The sequence below is a fragment of the Mobula birostris genome, chromosome 22, assembly GCF_030028105.1.
Source record: "Mobula birostris isolate sMobBir1 chromosome 22, sMobBir1.hap1, whole genome shotgun sequence".
Classification (NCBI taxonomy): domain Eukaryota; kingdom Metazoa; phylum Chordata; class Chondrichthyes; order Myliobatiformes; family Myliobatidae; genus Mobula; species Mobula birostris.
Window position 1 is genome coordinate 18455893 of NC_092391.1, and position 18727 is coordinate 18474619.

An 18727-nucleotide genomic window follows, 5' to 3' on the forward strand; every position below is an offset into this window, starting at 1 on the left:
AGCCTTGAACGTAAAACTGCATGGTGCTCAGATCAGTACATAAAAGAAACATAACACTTTTGATATGATACTTTACCATAGATACGAAGAGGGCGATAAGGGAAATATTCCAGTCAATAACTTGCATTTATACAGCACCTCTAAACAACAGCTATGAAAACACACAGTAGTGCGTTGCTGAAGTATTATAGGGTGGTACACTTAACCCTGGCAAGTTGGTCCTGTCAGATTGTGGCTGATGTGCCCCTCAATTTAACTTTTACCTTATCATCCACTCATTTACTTAATTTTGTTTTTGATTTTCAGTTCATTTAGCTTCAATATTTTAAGAAAGGCAGATTGCTGACAGATCAGAAACGCCTGAAGAGGGACATGAAGACTAATAGGAAATTTGAAGCTATCCACTAAATATTATAAATGACATTTTCTATAATGCAATAAACATCCACAGGGTTGCAAGTGGCTCACACTTTAAATTTACATTTGATTCACCCAACAGTTTTGTATGGTAGTTTCTGCAGGTTTCATAACCATACATTTATCATTACACATTTAAGATATATTTATCTTCCACCAATGTGAAACAAGTCGAAATAGAAGCATTTCAGTTCAACATCCATCAGGACACCTCAAATTACAATCCTGTAGGTCAGTCAGGACATTTGCTTTTCCCAAAATTCTCACTAGGCGCAAGCACAGCAAAGCAAATAACCTTCCTTGCATAAAAACACTGGGACACACTGCAGCCACAGGAAAAAAAAATGTTTCAATTGGGCAGCTGGTAAACTGAAGAAAATCTTCAGGATCTATTTGGACTCTGACATCATCAGTTACCATCAGCAATCCTCTCAGTATCTAGTTCAGAAATAAAGTTGCCTCTTGAACCCATTTACAGAATTTTGAGAAGTTTTGCCTGGGGCTGACTGTTACACTTACTTGTTGCTTGCTTGCTAATTTTTAAATCTCAAAGTTTTTTGGATCAATTTTAAGGTAATTAGTTCAATGCTTCCTTCAGTAACAACTTTCCACAAGAACAGGAATGATCGCAAACTTTGAAATTAGATGGGTGCTAATGAAAAATAGCAAGAGCAGCCAAATTGCCGATGTAAACATGAGAGGAAATACAGAATGCGTGACACCAAAACACAAATACAAGTGTAGCAATTTCCACTTTAATCCAGAGATTTCATTGTTTAATCAGTAAGCTTCAATGTGGAAAAATTAAAACAGGAAATTTGGATGGGGCAAGGTTCACAGCACTAATAATTAAAAGTACCATCCAAAGGATAAAATGTTTTAGAAATATTCCCACTTTTATGCTCAAAACACACCTACCAGAAATTCACCCTTGTCTCTTCCTGCCATTTGACTTTGTGCTAACCATTCGCCATCATTCCTGGTCTTGGATGGTTTGATGTCCAGGACTGAATTGTTCAGTGGTTCAATGGAAGAACCAGGATTGATACTTTCCTTCAGTCAGTGTAAGCCAGCAGCTGAAGAAAGCCCTCCTAATAAATTATACCAGAGAATATATTTAACTTGATTGGCCTTGGATAGGCTTCAATTTTACAAAAGGACACCATGACCACCTTTAGTACGACAAACTCCACTTTAACCAAATTGTTGAATAAAGCATTAATGAAAGACACTAACTGAGGAACCATGCACAAGATTAAGCTGTTATTTCATCTTCAATAACCAAGATCTAACTGGCCACAGGCAAGTTGACAAGTATTTCTATTCAAGCTTCTGCAAATAACATAAAATGACACACAACACCAACCAATTTTATAGTCTCATTGAAGAGAAATCTTAAAACAATGATATGGAGAATGGTAAATAAAATAATCCTGTAGTGTAAAGATTTTAGACATTCATGCATTGATACACATCTATACTATAAACCACTTAGCTCTGCTGATCTGTACCAACTTACGCCCAAGCTAGCTTCTCATGTGACTTATCAACCACATCCATAGGGATTCCTTACCACCTTAATTTCAAGGTAACATGAATGCAGAAAAGGCTGGGCTTCTTGGCTTGAAGCTGAGTGTCTAGAGCACTCTGGCTCATTCAGTACATGACCAGAAAGTGGGCTGATACTACTGGGAGCAAAAAAGGAAAACATTTGGTTCCACAGCACTAGCATGCCATATTGCAACAAGCAAAAACCACCAACAATAGCCGATTTTCTTTAAGTAATGGAAACAACACACAGTAAATCAAGTCATCATAAATGAGCTAATAATGGTCTTCTGATTTGGCATGATTACCATTTACAGAAAGAAATGTTGCCTCTTTTTCACTACTAAAGACCATGTTTTGGTAAGGTACAAATCCACTGGAATCAATTGACCCTGTCCAAGTAGCAAATATTCAAGAGAACACTGACATGAAGAGCTGGTCATCCCTGGCCCCAGATAATGCACCTCCTCGTTCGTGGTATGAAAACCACCACAATGTATTCCTCTTGCAGGGATCAATGTTTAACAAATGGTGGCGGCTTCACTGTTCCCACCGGTTGCTTCCCTAATCCAAGATCCCTAAAGCCTACATTAACTAAGATGATAAATGTGACAAGACACTGAAGTCTAGGGCTGATGCTAGATGTCATAACACAAAAGCTGATCTAGAAAAGATGGCTTTTTCCTTCTGGTTACTAAAATTTAACTAGACACAATTTTGACAAAGTTCTTTCAGGCATAAATACTTAAGGCAAAATAACATGGTTGCAACCAAATGACTGAATTTGTATGAAATCACAAGTTATGAAAACCCACTAAAGCCACTAGAAGTCATCCAAAAAGATTACAGGCTTGATATAATTCATATTTTTAAAGCTTGTAATATTCCAGGAAGATCAATAGATGTTCAGCCTGAAAGCAGAAAGAAAATATTGCACCTAATTCTGCCTATACTGCCAGACATGAGTACTACAGGCCCAAGGTTGGTTGCAATCCTTTAGTTTAAGTTAACTGAACTTCAAATCTGCTGTAAGACCACAAGACACTGCAGCAGAATTAATCATGCCTGATCCAGTTCCCTCTCAACCCCATTCTCCTGCCTTCTCCCAATAACCTTTTACTCGCTAGCTTGTCAAGAATCTATCAACTTTAAATACACTAAAATATCCAGGCCTCCACAGCCACCTATGGCTGAACTCCATAAATTCACTACCCTTCTGGCTAAAGTAATTCCTCATCTATTCTAAATGGATGTCCCTCTATGCTGAGGTTGTGTCCTCTGGTCCTAGTCTCCACCACTATAAGAAATATCCCTTCCACATCTACACCATCTAGGCCTTTCAGCATTCAACAGGTCTCAATGAAAATACCCCCAATACCCCCTCATTCTTCTAAATTTCAATATGTACAGGCCCAGAGCCAAATACTGATAATCAAACGCGGAATCACTTTTAGGAATCTCCTTTGAACTCCTCTCCAATGTCAGCACAGCCTTTCTTAGATAGGAAGCTCAAAACTGCTCACAATACTTCAAGTAGCAAAAGTAAATGGGAAGTTGGATGATCCGGAAAGCTTTTAAAATCCAACAAAAAGGCAACTAAAAAAGCTGTAAGGTAAAAGATGAAGTACGAGGGTAACTAGCTGATAATATAAAGCCAGATACTAATTTTTTCATATAAATAAAAAGGTGGTGAGAGTTGATATTGGACCACTGCAAAATGATGCTGGAGAGGTAGTAATGGGGGTCAAGGAAATGGCAGATGAACTTAAGTACTTTCCTTCAGTCTTCACAGTGGAAGACACTAGCAGTGTGCCAGAGGTCTGTGAGTGCCAAGGAGCAGGAGTGAGTGCCATTGCTATTACAAAGGAAGGAAGTGTTAGGCAAACTCAAAAGGTCTTAAGGTAGGTAAATAACCTGGACCAGATGGACTGCATCCCAGAGTCCTAAAAGAGGTTGCTGAAGGGATAATGAATGCATTGGTCATAATCTTTCAAGAATCTCTTGATTCTGGCATGGTCCCAGAGGACTGGAAGATTGCAAATGTCACTTCAATCTAAGAAGGGAGGAAGGCAAGAGAGGAAATTACAGGCCAGTTAGCCTAATCTCAGTGGTTGGGGAAGTATTGGCATTCATTATTAAGGATGAGGTTTTGGGGCACTTGGAGACCAATGATAAAATAAGTTAAAGTCAGCATGGTTTCTGTAAAGGGAAATCTTGCCTGACAAATCTGTTAGGCAAGTAACAAGCAGGGGTGGACAAAGGAGAAGCAGTGGATGTCATTTACTTGGATTTTCAGAAGGTGTTTGCTAAATGCCACACGAGGCTACTTGGCTGCTTAACAAGATAAAATCCCATGGCATTGCAGGAAAGATACTGGCATGGATAGAAGAATGGCTGACAGGCAGGAGGCAGCAAGTGGGAATAAAGGGGGCCTTTGCTCAGTGCCTGCCAGGGACCAGTGGGATTGTTACTTTTCACATTGTCCGTCAATGATTTAGATAGTGGAATTGATGACGGTTTGCAGATGATACAAAGATAGGTAGGGGGTAGGTAGTGCTGAGGAAGAAATGCAACTACAGCAGGTCATAGACAAATCGCAAGAATGGGCAAAAAGTGGCAGATGGAATACAGGGTTGGGAAATGTACGATAATGCATTTTGGTAAAAGGAACTTAGGAGTCCTCGTGCTGGACTCCAAGATGGTTAATTCACAGGCTGAGTATGTGGTAAAGATGACAAATGAAATGTTGACATTCAAGGGGAATAGAATATGAAAACAAGGTGGCAATGCTGAAGCTTTATAAAACACTGGTCAGGCTGCACTTGGAGTATTGTCCCCATACCTAAGATGCCCCAATTGTTTGGGGCATCAAGTGAGATCGCGAGAGGACAGGTGTATGGGGTTGAATGGGATCCGGGATCAGCCATTATGAAATGGTGAAGCAGACTCAATGGGCTGAATGGCCCAATTCTGCTTCTATGTCTTAAGGTCTAAGTGAGGCCTCATCAGTGCCTTACAAAACCTCAACATTACATCCTTGTTTTTAATCCTCTTGAAATGAATACTAACATTGCTTTCCACACCACTGACTCAACCTACAAGTTAACCTTTCGGGAATCCTGCACAAGGACTCTCAAGTCCCTTTGCACCTCAGATTTTTGAATTTTCTCCCCATTTAGAAAATGGTCTACATTTTTATGCATTCCACCAAAGTGCATGATCATACACCTCCAGACTCTATTCCACCTGCCACTTATTTGTCCATTCTCCTCACCTAAATCCTTCTACAGCTTGCCTGCTTCCTCAACACTACTTGCCCCTCCACTTGTCTTTGTTTCAGCTGCAAACTTGGCCAAAGAGCCATCAATTCCATCATCCAAAAAACTTACATCCTGTGGCGACCCACTCTCTACGCAGGCCAACCAGCTCACAAAATGGCACGCGCATCGGCAGAGGCCAGCCCCAAAATAGCACTGGGCCGCCTCCTTCACCAGCAAGGGGAGAAAGCCCGCGCGTGGGAAGAGACCTTTGTAATGCACGTCATTTCCGCCCGGAGAAGGCGGGAACGGAACTGCGTAAAAGCCAGTGCCGCGAAGTTTGAATAAACTAGTCTCAAGTGCAACTTACAGACTGCGTGTTGTTATTTCTAGCTTTGTATGTACAACATCACTACATTGGTGACCCCGATGATCCAAACAGGATTTAGACCAAAGATGATCGACTCTTCATCTGTTCATGCAGTTTCGCCAACTGTTCACTGCCAACTTTCTGGACGTTGTGACCAACGCATGTGGCTTGACCAAGCAGAAGCCCAGTTCCAGATTCGGCAGATACCTTCTGATTCCACACGTTACTACTACGGGGTGAGCTCCCTTGACCAGGAGACAGCCGCCCAGGTTGACGATTTCATACAGTCACCCCTGGAAGAAGGCAAATATGCAGCATTCAAAGCACTGCTCATAGGGACCTTTGGCCTCTCACAGCGTGAGCGAGGTGTCCGCTTGCTGCACCTGGACGGTTTGGGAGACAGGCCGCCATCAGCATTAATGAACGAGATGCTGGCCCTGGCTGAAGGACACAAGCCGTGCCTCATGTTTGAGGTGTTCCTAGAGCAACTGCTCAAGGACATACATCTGCTGCTGGCCGACGCAGATTTCAGTGACCCCCGGAAGGTGGCGGCCCGGGCAGACGTGCTGTGGAAAGCCAAGAGGGACAGCAAGGCGTCCGTCAGACAGATTATCAAGCCATGCACCCAACAGCAGGCCAGACCAGGCCCGGCAACGGAGCTCACACAACCCAGAGGCAGGAGTGAGGAGGCCAATGAACAGTGGTGTTTCTACCACCAGCAGTGGGGCACAGAAGCCCACCGTTGTCGCCCGCCCTGCAAGTTCCTGGAAAACACCAGGGCCAGCCACTGCTAATGGCTGCGGCAGCTGGCCACCAGGACAGCCTCTTGTACGTCTGGGACAAACAGTCGGGGCACCGCTTCTTGGTCAACACCAGAGCGGAAATCAGCGTCTTACCCCCGACGGGGTACAACACCCGCAACAGGGAGCCGGGACCCACCCTGAGGGCCACAATCGGCAGCACGATACGGTCCTACGGCACCCGCACAGAGCAGCTGCAGTTCAGTACCAGCCGGTTCACGTGGGACTTTACACTGGCCGCCGTGGCCCAACCACTCCTGGGGGCGGACTTCTTGCAAGCACACAGCCTGCTGGCTGACTTGCAAGGGAAAAGACTGGTCCATGCCAAGAGTTTCCAGACGTTCTCCCTGGGTGAAGCCAAGTTGCCGGCCCCACACCTGGACTCCATCACGCTGTCTGATAACGAATTCACCAGAATCCTGGCGGACTTTCCATCGGTTCTGGCACCGCAGTTCACGGCAGCCATGCCCAGACACAGAGTACAGCACCACATTCCAACCCAGGGATCACCCCTCCACGCCCGCGCACAAAGGCTCCCCCTGGCAAAGAAGGAGTTCAAGAGGATAGAGGAATTGGGGATCATACGGCGGTCCGACAGCCCGTGGGCCCCCCCCCCCGCACATGGTGCCCAAAGCAGCTGGGGGCTGGAGACCATGCGGCGACTACCGCAGACTGAACAAGGCTACAACTCCAGACCGCTACCCCATGCCGCACATACAGGACTTTGCAGCAAATCTGCACGGGGCAAGCATCTTTTCCAAAGTAGACCTCGTCTGGGGATACCATCAAATCCCAGTACACCCTGAAGACATTCCCAAAACAGCACTCATCACCCTGCTCGGCGTGTTCGAATTCCTCCAAAAGCCGTTCGGCCTGAAGAATGCCACACAGACGTTCCAGCAGCTAATGGATGTGGTAGGACGCAACCTGGACTTTGCGTTCATCTATTTGGACGACATCCTCATAGCCAGCAGTAGTCGTCAAGAGCATCTGTCCCACCTCTGCCAGCTCCACTCCCGCCTGAGTGATTTCAGCCTCACGATCAACCCGGCCAAATATCAGTTCAGACTCGACACCATCGACTTCCTGGGCCACAGGATTACCAAAGATGAGGCAACACCTCTGCCCGCCAAGGCAGACACGATCTGCCACTTCGCCCAGCCCAACACAGTCAACGGCCTGCAGAAGTTTGTTGGTATGGTGAACTTCTACCACCGCTCCCTCCCCTCAGCAGCCCATATCATGCGCCTTTTGTTCACCCTGATGTCTGGTAAAGGCAAGGACATTACTTGGGATGAAGAGGCCGCGGCCGCTTTCATTAAAGCCAAGGAAGCCTTGGCAGATGCCGCGATGCTGGTGCACCCCAGAACGGACGTTCCAACTGCCCTCACAGTGGGCGCATCCAACACAGCAGTCGGTGGGGTGCTGGAGCAACTCATCGAGGGGCGCTGGCAACTCCTGGCATTCTTCAGTAGGCATCTACGGCCATCCGAACTCAAGTACAGTGCCTTCGACCGGGAGCTGTTGGCACTATATCTGGCAATTCGGCATTTCAGGTACTTCTTAGAAGGCAGGCCGTTCACCGCGTTCACGGACCACAAACCATTGACCTTTGCGTTCACGAAGGTGTCCGACTCCTGGTCGTCCTGCCAGCAGCGACATCTGTCCTACATCTCCGAGTACACGATGGACATCCAGCATGTCTCGGGAAAGGACAACGTCGTGGCAGACACACTCTCCAGCCATCCAGGCCCTGTCCCAGGGGGTGGACTATGCAGCACTGGCAGAAGCACAGCAGGCAGACGACGAGATACCCAGCTACAGGACCGCAGTCTCGGGTTTGCAGTTGCAAAACTTCCTCGTAAGCCCAGGTGAGAGGACCCTCCTGTGTGACATGGCTACTGGCCAATCTCATCCCCTTGTCCTGGCAGCGGCAAGTTTTTGACTCCATACACGGCTTGGCACACCCATCTATCAGGACAACCATCCGGATGGTCTCCAGCAAGTTCGTGTGGCACGGACTTCGCAAACAGGTCAGCGAATGGGCCAAAATGTGCACGCAGTGCCAAACAGCCAAGGTGCAGCGCCACACCAAAGCCCCACCGCAGCAGTTCGAACCCACCTGCCGGAGGTTCGACCATATTCATGTGGATATCGTGGGGCCCCTGCCAGTGTCGCGAGGAGCACAGTACCTAACTATGGTAGACCAGTTCACAAGATGGCCAGAGGCGGTCCCGCTCACCGACACCACCGTCGATTCCTGCGCCTGAGCGCTGACTGCTACCTGGGTAGCACGCTTCAGGTTACCAGCCCACATTACCTCCAAAAGAGGCGCCCAGTTCACCTCCAGCCTGTGGTCAGCCTGTTGGGAACACAACTACACCACACAACTGCCTACCACCCAAAGTCGAACGGACTAGTGAAACGCTTCCACTGTCACTTGAAGTCGGCTCTCATAGCCCGCCTGAAAGGGCCTAACTTGGTGGATGAGCTTCCCTGGGTCCTGCTTGGAATCCACACAGCACCCAAAGAGGATCTGCATACCTCGTCGGCTGAGTTGGTGTATGGCGCACCCATGGTCGTCCCAGGAGAGTTCATACCAGCCCCAAGGGGGCAAGAGGAAGAACCCACAGCAGTCCTGGACAGATGACGCAAAAGGCTCGGCAACCTGGCCCCCGTACTGTCTTCACAGCACGGACAGATCCCGACCTATGTACCCAAAGACCTGCAGAACTGTAAGTTTGTATTTGTACAAAGGGGCACACATCGGACACCGCTACAGTGGCCGTACGAAGGGCCGTTCAAGGTGATCAGGAATAATGGGTCCACGTACGTTCTGGACATTGGGGGAAAGAGGAGGTTTTCACGGTGGACCGACTCAAACTGGCCCATGTGGACTTGGCGCAGCCGGTCGAGGTTCAGGCACCGCCGTGCAGAGGCAGACTGCCCAAACAGAGACTGGGGGGGGGGGGGGAGAGGAGGGGTGTATCGCCAGTTCTGGGGGGGGGGGGGTTATGTGGCGACCCACTCTCTATGCAGGCGAACCGGCTCACAAAATGGCGTGCGCGTCGGCAGAGAGGTCAGCCCCAAAATGGCGCTGGGCCTTCTTCACCAGCAAGGGGAGAAAGCCCACGCGTGGGAAGAGACTTTTGTAATGCACCTCTGATTCATTTCCGCCTGGAGAGGGCGGGAACGGAACTTCATAAAAGCCAGTGCCGCGAAGTTTGAATAAACTAGTCTCGAGTGCAACTTACAGACTGGGTGTCGTTATTTCTAGCTGTGTGTGTAGCACATCGCTATAATACAACATACCAACCTCTGCGAACACTGCTAGACAGCAGGCAATCAGAAAAGGCTCCATTTATTTCCACTCTCTTCCTCCTGCCAATGAGCCTCTTATTCATACTATTATCTTTCCTGGAATAACACCGTGGGCTCTTATTTTGCTAAGCAGCCTCATGTGGCACTTGCCAACCGCCTTGGAAATCCAAATACACAACATTCTCCTTTGTCTACCCTACTTGTTATTTCTTTAAAGAATTCCAACAGATTGGTCAAGCAAGATTTTCCCTTAAGGAAACCGTGGTGACCTTGGCACATTTTATCATGTGCCTCCAAGTACCCAAAACCTCATTTAACAATTGACTCCAACATCTTCCCAATCACTGAGGTTAGGCTAATTGCCTATAATTTCCTTTCTTCTACCTCCCTCACTTCTTGAAGAGTGGAGTGACATTTGCAATTTTCCAATCCTTTGGAGCCTCGCCAGAATCTAGTGATTCTTGAGAGATCATTACAATTGCCTCCACAATCTCTTCGGCGACCTTCTTTGGAACCCTGAAGTGTAATCCACATGGTCTGGGTGACTTATCCACCTTCAGACCTTTCAACTTCCCAAGCACCTTCTCCTTAGTAATTGCAACTTCACTCACTTCTGGCCCGACACTCCTGGACATCCTGTATATTGCTAGTGTCTTCCACGGTGAAGCCTGGTGCAAAATTCTTATTCAGCTCATCTGACATTTCCTTATCCCACATTACTATCTCTCCAGCATCATTTTTCAGTAGTCCAATATCTACTCTCACCTCTTTTCATGTATCTGAAGCTTTTCATATCCCCTTTGATATTAATTGCTCGCTTACCTTCATATTTAATCTTTTTGTTCCTTATGGACCTTTTTAGTTGCCTTGTTGTTCTTTTAAAAGCTTACCAATCATTTTTGCTCTACTATACACCCTCTCGTTTGCTTTTACGTTGACTTTGATTCCCTCATCAGCCACGGTCGTGTCATTCTGCCTAGAGAATACTTCTTTGGAGTGTACCTATCCTGCATCTTCCAAATTGCTCCCAGAAACTTCAGCCATTAGTGCTCTGCTGTCATCCCTGCTAATGCCCCTTCCAATGAACTTTGGGCAGCTCCTCTCTCATTCACCATAATTCCCTTTCCTTCACTGCATTACTGATACATCTGACTTTAGCTTCTCCCTCTCAAATTGCAGGGTGAATTCTATATTACGATCACCTCCCCAAGGGTTCCTTTACCTTAAGCTCCCTAATCAAATCTGGTTCATTACAAAATACCCAATCACAACGTTGTTTCATTGCCCTGTAACTCATCCCACTGACTGCAATTTTGCCTCATCATCTGCCCATCCTTCCCGACAGTTTCATTATACATTGCCTATGCTTGTATATCAACAGCCCCATCCTCAGCCCTATCACGCAGTCTCTCATCCCCTGCCAAATCAGTTCTAGCAAGCCTGCCTGCAAGGAAATTGATCCCCCTCAGGTTCAGGTGCACCCCTTTTGTACAGGTCATACCTAATAACCCAGTAACTTGAGACCCTGTCCCAGTTCCTCAGCCACGCATTCATCTGCTAAATCATCCTGTTCTTGCCCTCACTGGCACATGGCACAGGCAGCAATCCAGAGATTATTTTAAGTGAAAGGTTTAATTTTGTCATCTGCTTCTCAGTACTCTGCCCTTTCCAAACTCTGCAATTTCAGAAATCTTGTTTTGAACCTCTCACCAAGTAGAAAAAATGCATTTACAAGTACTTTAAAGTGCACAGAGCTAACCACGGTAGCTGCCTTTACATTTTTTTTTCAAATTTTATTTCTAGAAAATTTTTTAACCCTGAGCTTGAGTCACCGTTAGAATTACAGTAAACAAAATTATCCATAAAATAAAAACAAACATGGCAGAAATAAATCTCAATACAATAACAATGTGTGTCTATTTAGACCTCTAATAACAGAAAAGGCTGCCATTCAGCAATATGCTTCACCACTATCCACCCCCCCTAAATACTTGCCCCATTCTTGTGTATAAATGTCCAGTCTATCAAACTGTTCTTTGGCTATTTCTGTGACCCACTCCTGAAATGATGGCCCCCCCAAGTTCCTCCAACCTCTAAGTATAATTTGTCTTCCTACCATTATACTTGTCTGGATCCAATTTTGAGAGTGTTTATCCCCAAGTAGCCCAAGTGTGTCTCCCAAGACAAAAAGTCTAGGGCAGAAAGGGAGCTGAATACCCGAAACTTCACCAATATACTTATGTATCATAATCCAGAGTTCTTGAATTCTGGGACAGGACCAGAGCGCATGTACTAAGTCCCCTTTATCCCCCTCACAGCGCCAGCATTCAGGGGTATGTTTCAACCCTAATCTACGTAACCTTGCTGGAGTCCAGTAGAAACGGTGTACGATCTTAAACTAAATAAGGCGCACCCTCAGGTCTCTTGACATTGTTTTGACATTTTTGCAAATTTTGTCCCATTCTTTTGTCTCAAAAGTCACACTCAGGTCTTTTCCCCCATGCTCTTTTAAGACCCAAAAGAATTTTCTCCCCGGAGATTTGTGTTAAAGCTGAATAATAAGTTGAAGCTTTGTGACCTTTACCATATGCAGCCAGTACAGTAGACAGTATCGTAGCAACTTGTGGGGGTTGCTGTGTAGAACCAAAAGTTGTATGTAGCAAATGATGTAGTTCAAGATATCTCCAAATTTTTTGTGTCATACGGAACTCTCATTTGGAGATAATATGGAAAGACAAATTTGGCCAACAACATATAGTCATGGGGGTATTTGAAACTGGCATTAATCTTATATTTAAACCTCCCAAGGTTTGGTCAGTGCTGAATTAACTAGTTTTAGCCAAGATGTCACAACTAGACCCTGGTCCTACAGAAGCAGCAGCAATTAGATACCCCATAATCACTAACCGATGATCATATCACACGGATATCAGAAAAAGGGGAATTTGGCAGAGTTTGATATGCTGAACAATGCGGTAACATCACAAAGCTATTTAGGCCAACACGCAAACTGTGTCAACTTGATTAGTTTTACAGTAATGCTCAGCATTTAATTTACATCATAATGTAGGTCTGACAGGAATGGGAAAGACAGATAGATTCCCAATACCTGAATCTGAGATGTTTAAAAGTTCAACTCCATTGATGTGACAGTCGACTACCTGCTGGGTGCCTGACCATTGTTGACCTCAATGCTGAATTGCAAATCAAAGTTGTATGATACTTGTATAAGACTGAGTACGCAAAATATAATTCACAAAAATAGTCTTATGGAGTTACCATAGTTACATACAAGGTCAAGCTGTGATTGGACTAAAATATAACTTACTATATACGAGCAACACACATCAAAGTTGCTGATGAACGCAGCAGGCTAGGCAGCAACTCTAGGAAGAGGTACAGTCGATGGTTCGGGCCAAGACCCTTCGTCAGGACTAACTGAAGGAAGAGCTAGTAAGAAATTTGAAAGTGGGAGGGGGAGGGGGAGATCCAAAATGATAGGAGAAGATAGGAGGGGGAGAGATAGAGCCAAGAGCTGGACAGGTGATTGGCAAAAGGGATATGAGAGGATCATGGGACAGGAGGCCCAGGGAGAAGGAAAAGGGGGAGGGGGGAACCCAGAGGATGGGCAAGGGGGATAGTCAGAGGGACAGAGGGAGAAAAAGGAGAGTGACAGAAAGAATGTGTGTATATAAATAAATAAATAACAGATGGGGTACTGGGGGAGGTGGGGCATTAGCGGAAGTTAGAGAAGTCAATGTTCATGCTATCAGGTTGGAGGCTACCCAGACGGAATATAAGGTGCTGTTCCTCCAACCTGAGTGTGGCTTCATCTTTACAGTAGAGGAGGCCGTGGATAGACCTATCAGAATGGGATATGGAATTAACATGTGTGGCCACTATATACGAGTTGGTTGAAAGGAATGTATAACAAGTGCCTTTTAAGTAAAAGTTAAATATATAGCAAATAGAACTTTCTCTCATTTGCACTTCTTGAAATTATGTTAAACCTAATCATGTCAATATTGGTATTGGTTTATTATTGTCATGTGTATCAAGATGAAGTGAAAAGCTTGCCTTGCATATTGTGCACACAGATCATTACACTGTACATTATGGTACAATAAGGTAGAAAAATAACAATACAGAATAAAGTGTAAGAGCTACAGAGAAAATGCAGGACAGCTGGAGAAAGAGCAGGATCATAAGGTAGATTGTGAGGTCAAGAGTCCATCTTATTGTACACGGTCTATTCAAGAGTCTGATAACAGCAGGATAGAAGTTGTCCTTGAGCCTGGTAGCACAAGAATTCCGGCTTTTGTTATCTTCTGCCCAATGGGAGAGGGGAGAAGAGAGTGGGGTCTTTAATGATGCTGGCTGCTTTAACGAGGCAGTAAGATAGAGTCCGTAGAGGGAAGGCTGGTTTTCGTGATGTGCTGTATCCACAACTCTGTAGTTTCTTGTGGCCATATACAAAGAAATTGGTATACCGAGCCGTTACGCATCCTTCTTATGGTGCAATGATTTAAAAAAAAAAGGTAAGGCTGATGTGCACATGCCAAATTACTTTTGCCTCAAGGAAGTAGAGGGTTTGGCGAACTTTCTTGGCTGTACTACAGATTCAGGTCCCTTTCTTGATACGCATATGCAATCATCAAGTCAGCTGGGAAGTGTGGAAATGTCAGAATCAGCAATATCCACCACTTCACTTTATGGATAAGTCTTCTTATAGAAATTGTTTAGATTCTGCCTTATGAGCACATTTTACAAACTCAGCAAATTAAATAACTGTACACCCATCAGAACTAGTATGTGCCATTTAAATAACACATACTATCTGTGCATTTGGGACCAATGTCACTTGCATAAAGTTTCCTATATTCATTAGAATCTGAACATGAAATAAAGCTGTATCAACATGTGAAAATTGATGCTATATAAAGCGCAAATATTACTTACAATACTCTCTCCAACAATAACTCTCCAATTTAACAAGCGGCAAGGACAAGAGAGATGCAATATATACACAAAATATACTGACAGCAACAGACAAATAGTTAATGGCTATTATGAATGTTAATGATTGTCGTAAGGTTGAGAACAGTCAGAGGATATTAGACATTATTTTTGATTACAACCTTCTCTCTGAAGTCTGCATAATTATCCCACTTAATTACTAGAAGAAATATATTTCCTCTCAGAATAAGGCTTGAGATCTTATTAAAGTTTTCTACATTGCAATGACTGATGACTTGTGTGCTCCATAAAATGCAACATTAGTGATCAAAACCAGATGCCAGAGTTTGCAAATATATTTAATAGAGGGTCTCAATAGAACAGATTATCAGGAAAGAATATGAAAAAAAAAACAAGATGCTGGAGGAATTCAGCAGGTTGGGCAGCATTGGTGAAGGAAAATGTACAGTTGACATTTCAGGCCTTCAACCAAAACATTTCCCTCCACATATTCTGCCTAACCCACTGATTTATTCCAGCCTCTTGTTTGTTGCCCTAGATACCAGGATCTAGTCTCTAATGTCCTCAAGGATTACAAGACAACTGTCAGGCAACATTTTTACCAATCAAGTAACAATACACTAAAGGAGAATGGCATCTACACAACAGTTACTTGTTGAACTTGCAGATCATTTATAACACACGACCTCTCTTGTGACTGCAATATAAAAGGTGGTAAATCATATTATGTTACACCATAAATCTTGAAGAAGTCTTGATTTACAAATTTCTTCCCAAGAAGAGAAAAGGGAGGCAAAAAGAGAGACTGGACAAGTTTTTTACAAAACTGAAGTTTCCACATACATCATAGATAAGAGCGAGAGCACATCAAAGTAGGAAAATAATCAAACTTCATATTCGCTGCATAATATTTCCCTTCAAAGCTTTCCTGGTTTACTCCCAGTAATTAATGCCAGATTCAAGCAAAATAAAGTCAGAACCTTCTGATCACTCTCCAGTAATTTGTTAAATGCACTAAAAAAGCTTTCTCTGTGGATTTATTTAACCAATGTTGCTCACTAGGATAATGGATGTTGCTGCTTTGATGAAGTCCATAATAAGTGACCTACTGTTTAATATGGGGTACGGGGCACAAGTTATTGTTGAAAAACATTTCAACAAATTAATAACTTCCACACATACTCTAAGTTGTTAGAGAGTCTATGTGGAAGTTATTGACTTACTCAAATGTATTTTCAATCTGGTCCCTCACCAGGATTTTTAGTTTTGTTTACATTTTTCTTTTCTTATACATTGGGTGATGGGATGGAGATACATCTCTACCAAAGGAAACGCAAGGCTCTCCTTCCCTCCACTAGCCTACAAGTCACCCTCTGGCACCTGCACCGGCTCTCTCCCCCTCACCCCAGGTCAGGGTCACATGAAGCCATGGGAGCAGGAGGTGGACGGTCGTATGAGCAGCTGGTGCACATCACAAGTCCTGGTTATTGACCATTAATGCCAGGCTGACAATCTCTAAAGAGCATTGATTAACGGCCGGGGTCACCCGTCTTGTAAAGGTACTGCCCAGGAGGTAATGGCAAACCTGTAGAGAAATTTGCCAAGAACAACCACGGTCATGCCAACCATGATTGCCCACGTCATACGAAACAGCACACAATGATTCTCACACAATTTGACAACTTCCATGTTACTAATGCTCCTTTTTATACCAGCATCAATAACATTCTTCTGGTTCCCTTCTCAAATTTCCAAAAGTTAGAGCTGGAATTTCAAAGTTTTCAGCAATTTACTGAAATCTAAAATTTGAGAATGTTCTGAACCTTGAAACTTCATATCCTTGCAAAAGAGCACAAAACATTTATCTACAGCGACTTGGCAAATATTTGACTACATGTATCCAGGCTTAGTCTTCCCATTATTTTAAGTTTGCCAAAAAAATGTGCTTTATAAACTAAAGAACCTTTATCTGATAGTCCAATAAGATCATAAGAGAAAGGAGCAAAATTAAGCCATTCAGCCCATCAAGTCAGCTCCATCATCCAATCTTGCAACAGAATATCAGCTCTGAAAATGATAGATATGCGAAGATTACCATTCAGCTTAACTCAATTACCGCATTATTTAAACTCTCAGTCTCGGAGACCCATAGGTGTTCAGCAGACTCGACCCAACCCTTACATAGCTCAGTTTTCAGGTAATATTTTCTCAATTTACACAATTCTTAATGCACAAATTCAACAAGCTTTCAGTGATTCCACAACTGAAAACCAGAGAAAAATCTCAACACTATAGGACATGCAAACACAAACACTGTGAAACACCATTCTCTGGAACGTAAAGGAAGACAAAACATGGGGTGAAGGAGACAAGATGTTAGATACTAATTTGTTGAAATGTGTTTTTAATCTGGTCCCTCGCCAGGATTTGTCGGCATAATGTGCAGCAATAATTGCTTACCTACTACATTCTACAGTATTATAAACTTTAGATACAGACATGCTTGCAAGGGCTATATATATATTGGAGAACTGGAAGACCTGGAACAATCAGCAGGTATGGCACAGCAAATCTAAAACACGATATTAGGTTGTAGATCCTAAAGCAGGTGCCTGATAATGCAGTGCAGCGGGTAGGAAGAAATTGGGGTCCCGGGTGGGTTCAGATTAATCCTAGAGTAAAGCTGCTCTCTGATATCCAACTCAGAACTGGGGCGTGGGGGGTGTCTGGGGATCCAGACAACCAGATGGCTCAGATGATCACGGGACAGCCAAGGGGCCATGTGCCTTACCCCCTCCCGGGGATGGGACGGGGAAGAGGGGGCGGGGGGCTGCAAATGGAGGCGGTTCCGGCCCTCCAGAAGAGGCTGGCCCAGAACCATCGCCTCCACTCCGCACCTCTCCTACAGGCGAGCGAAAGAAGCCGGGCTCTCTCTTTTACCTGCCGCGCCCTCTGCAGCGCGTCGGCGAAAGCTTCCACTTTGGGTCCGGGCGAGTGTCCGGCGTTGAGGCCGAGTGCCGCCGGGGTGAGGATGCTACCATACTCCGCCATTCCCGTCTCTCAGAGAGAGCATACTGGGAAAGGGAAGCGGAAGGTGCGTCACCTCAAATCCGCGCTCGTGCCACCGCAAATCTCGCGAGACCCTCGGGCCGTTACAGCACATAGACCGCTTTGTGATTGCGTCATCTCATCCCCCAAGTCACACACTTCCGGGAAGCTAATTTTTGTCTAACGCGTTTCGGGACACGTGATTTAAAAAGAACTAGTTACTGTATGTAAAAACTTTTGGGATTAACAACCCCAACAAGGCTACAAATTTAAAAATAAACTAATTGATATCTTTGATAATATTGCTGATTTTTCACTAATACAATACATCGATTCGAAGTTAGTAGATGACAATTGCGATCATTTAGTAGACAGTTCGGAACGCTGTAAAAGGAGGAAGGTAGTAAGTCTGGTTTTAGAGAAAGATATACAATAAATAGTGTGATTGGCTGCTGGTTGGCCTATAAAGTAGACGGTCATATTTGAAATTAAGTCAAAGAAGTAGTACAAGAAAGAGGAGAAAATGGATCGAATAATTTTAGAGGTGTATCGCCCGGAAATTCATTTGCGGATTTGTGGAATTGAGTTTGAATCGAGTGTTTGCGCTGGTAATAACAATACACATAACAAATCATATGAACTTCGAAAGCCAACTTCAAGTGTATGTGACAAACCGAGAGATGGAATAAAAGTGCGAGAGTTTGTGTCAGTTCAGGTACCGTTTTCGTTTAGCTGCGCCGCTCTGTTAGAGTCACGTAAACGTAATTATTATTCAGTGTGTACGCGCTGAGTAGACTGGTACTTTAAGCAGACTTTTAACAACGTGAACTGCCTGCGAGCTGGGCCATTTAAAGGGATCGTCAACCAGTTGTAGACTTGTTGCGAAGTAACGAGCAAGGGGGGAATGTGTTGTCAGAACATGAAGTTATTAAACCTTTTCTGGCACCGGAGCCTGGTCCTTGGGACATGGCATTAGGCTCGGGTTATTC

The 18727-nt window shown here is 44.5% G+C and overlaps 1 protein-coding gene across 5 annotated transcripts in view; it reads right to left on the minus strand.

Moving 5' to 3' along the window:
• The window catches only part of fubp3 (far upstream element (FUSE) binding protein 3), a 94697-nt gene extending 76916 nt beyond the window's left edge, over positions 1-17781 (minus strand). For 2 of the 5 annotated variants that reach the window (XM_072240192.1, XM_072240191.1), the window contains exon 1: positions 17631-17781. In XM_072240192.1, coding sequence (XP_072096293.1) covers positions 17631-17741 — 111 coding nt within the window. In that variant the 5' untranslated portion in view covers positions 17742-17781. Of the gene's footprint in view, positions 1-1335; positions 1509-17630 lie in introns of all 5 variants that reach the window. The other 3 variants (XM_072240197.1, XM_072240194.1, XM_072240193.1) reach the window with 2 other exon arrangements.
• Between the last annotated feature and the right edge of the window lie 946 nt (positions 17782-18727).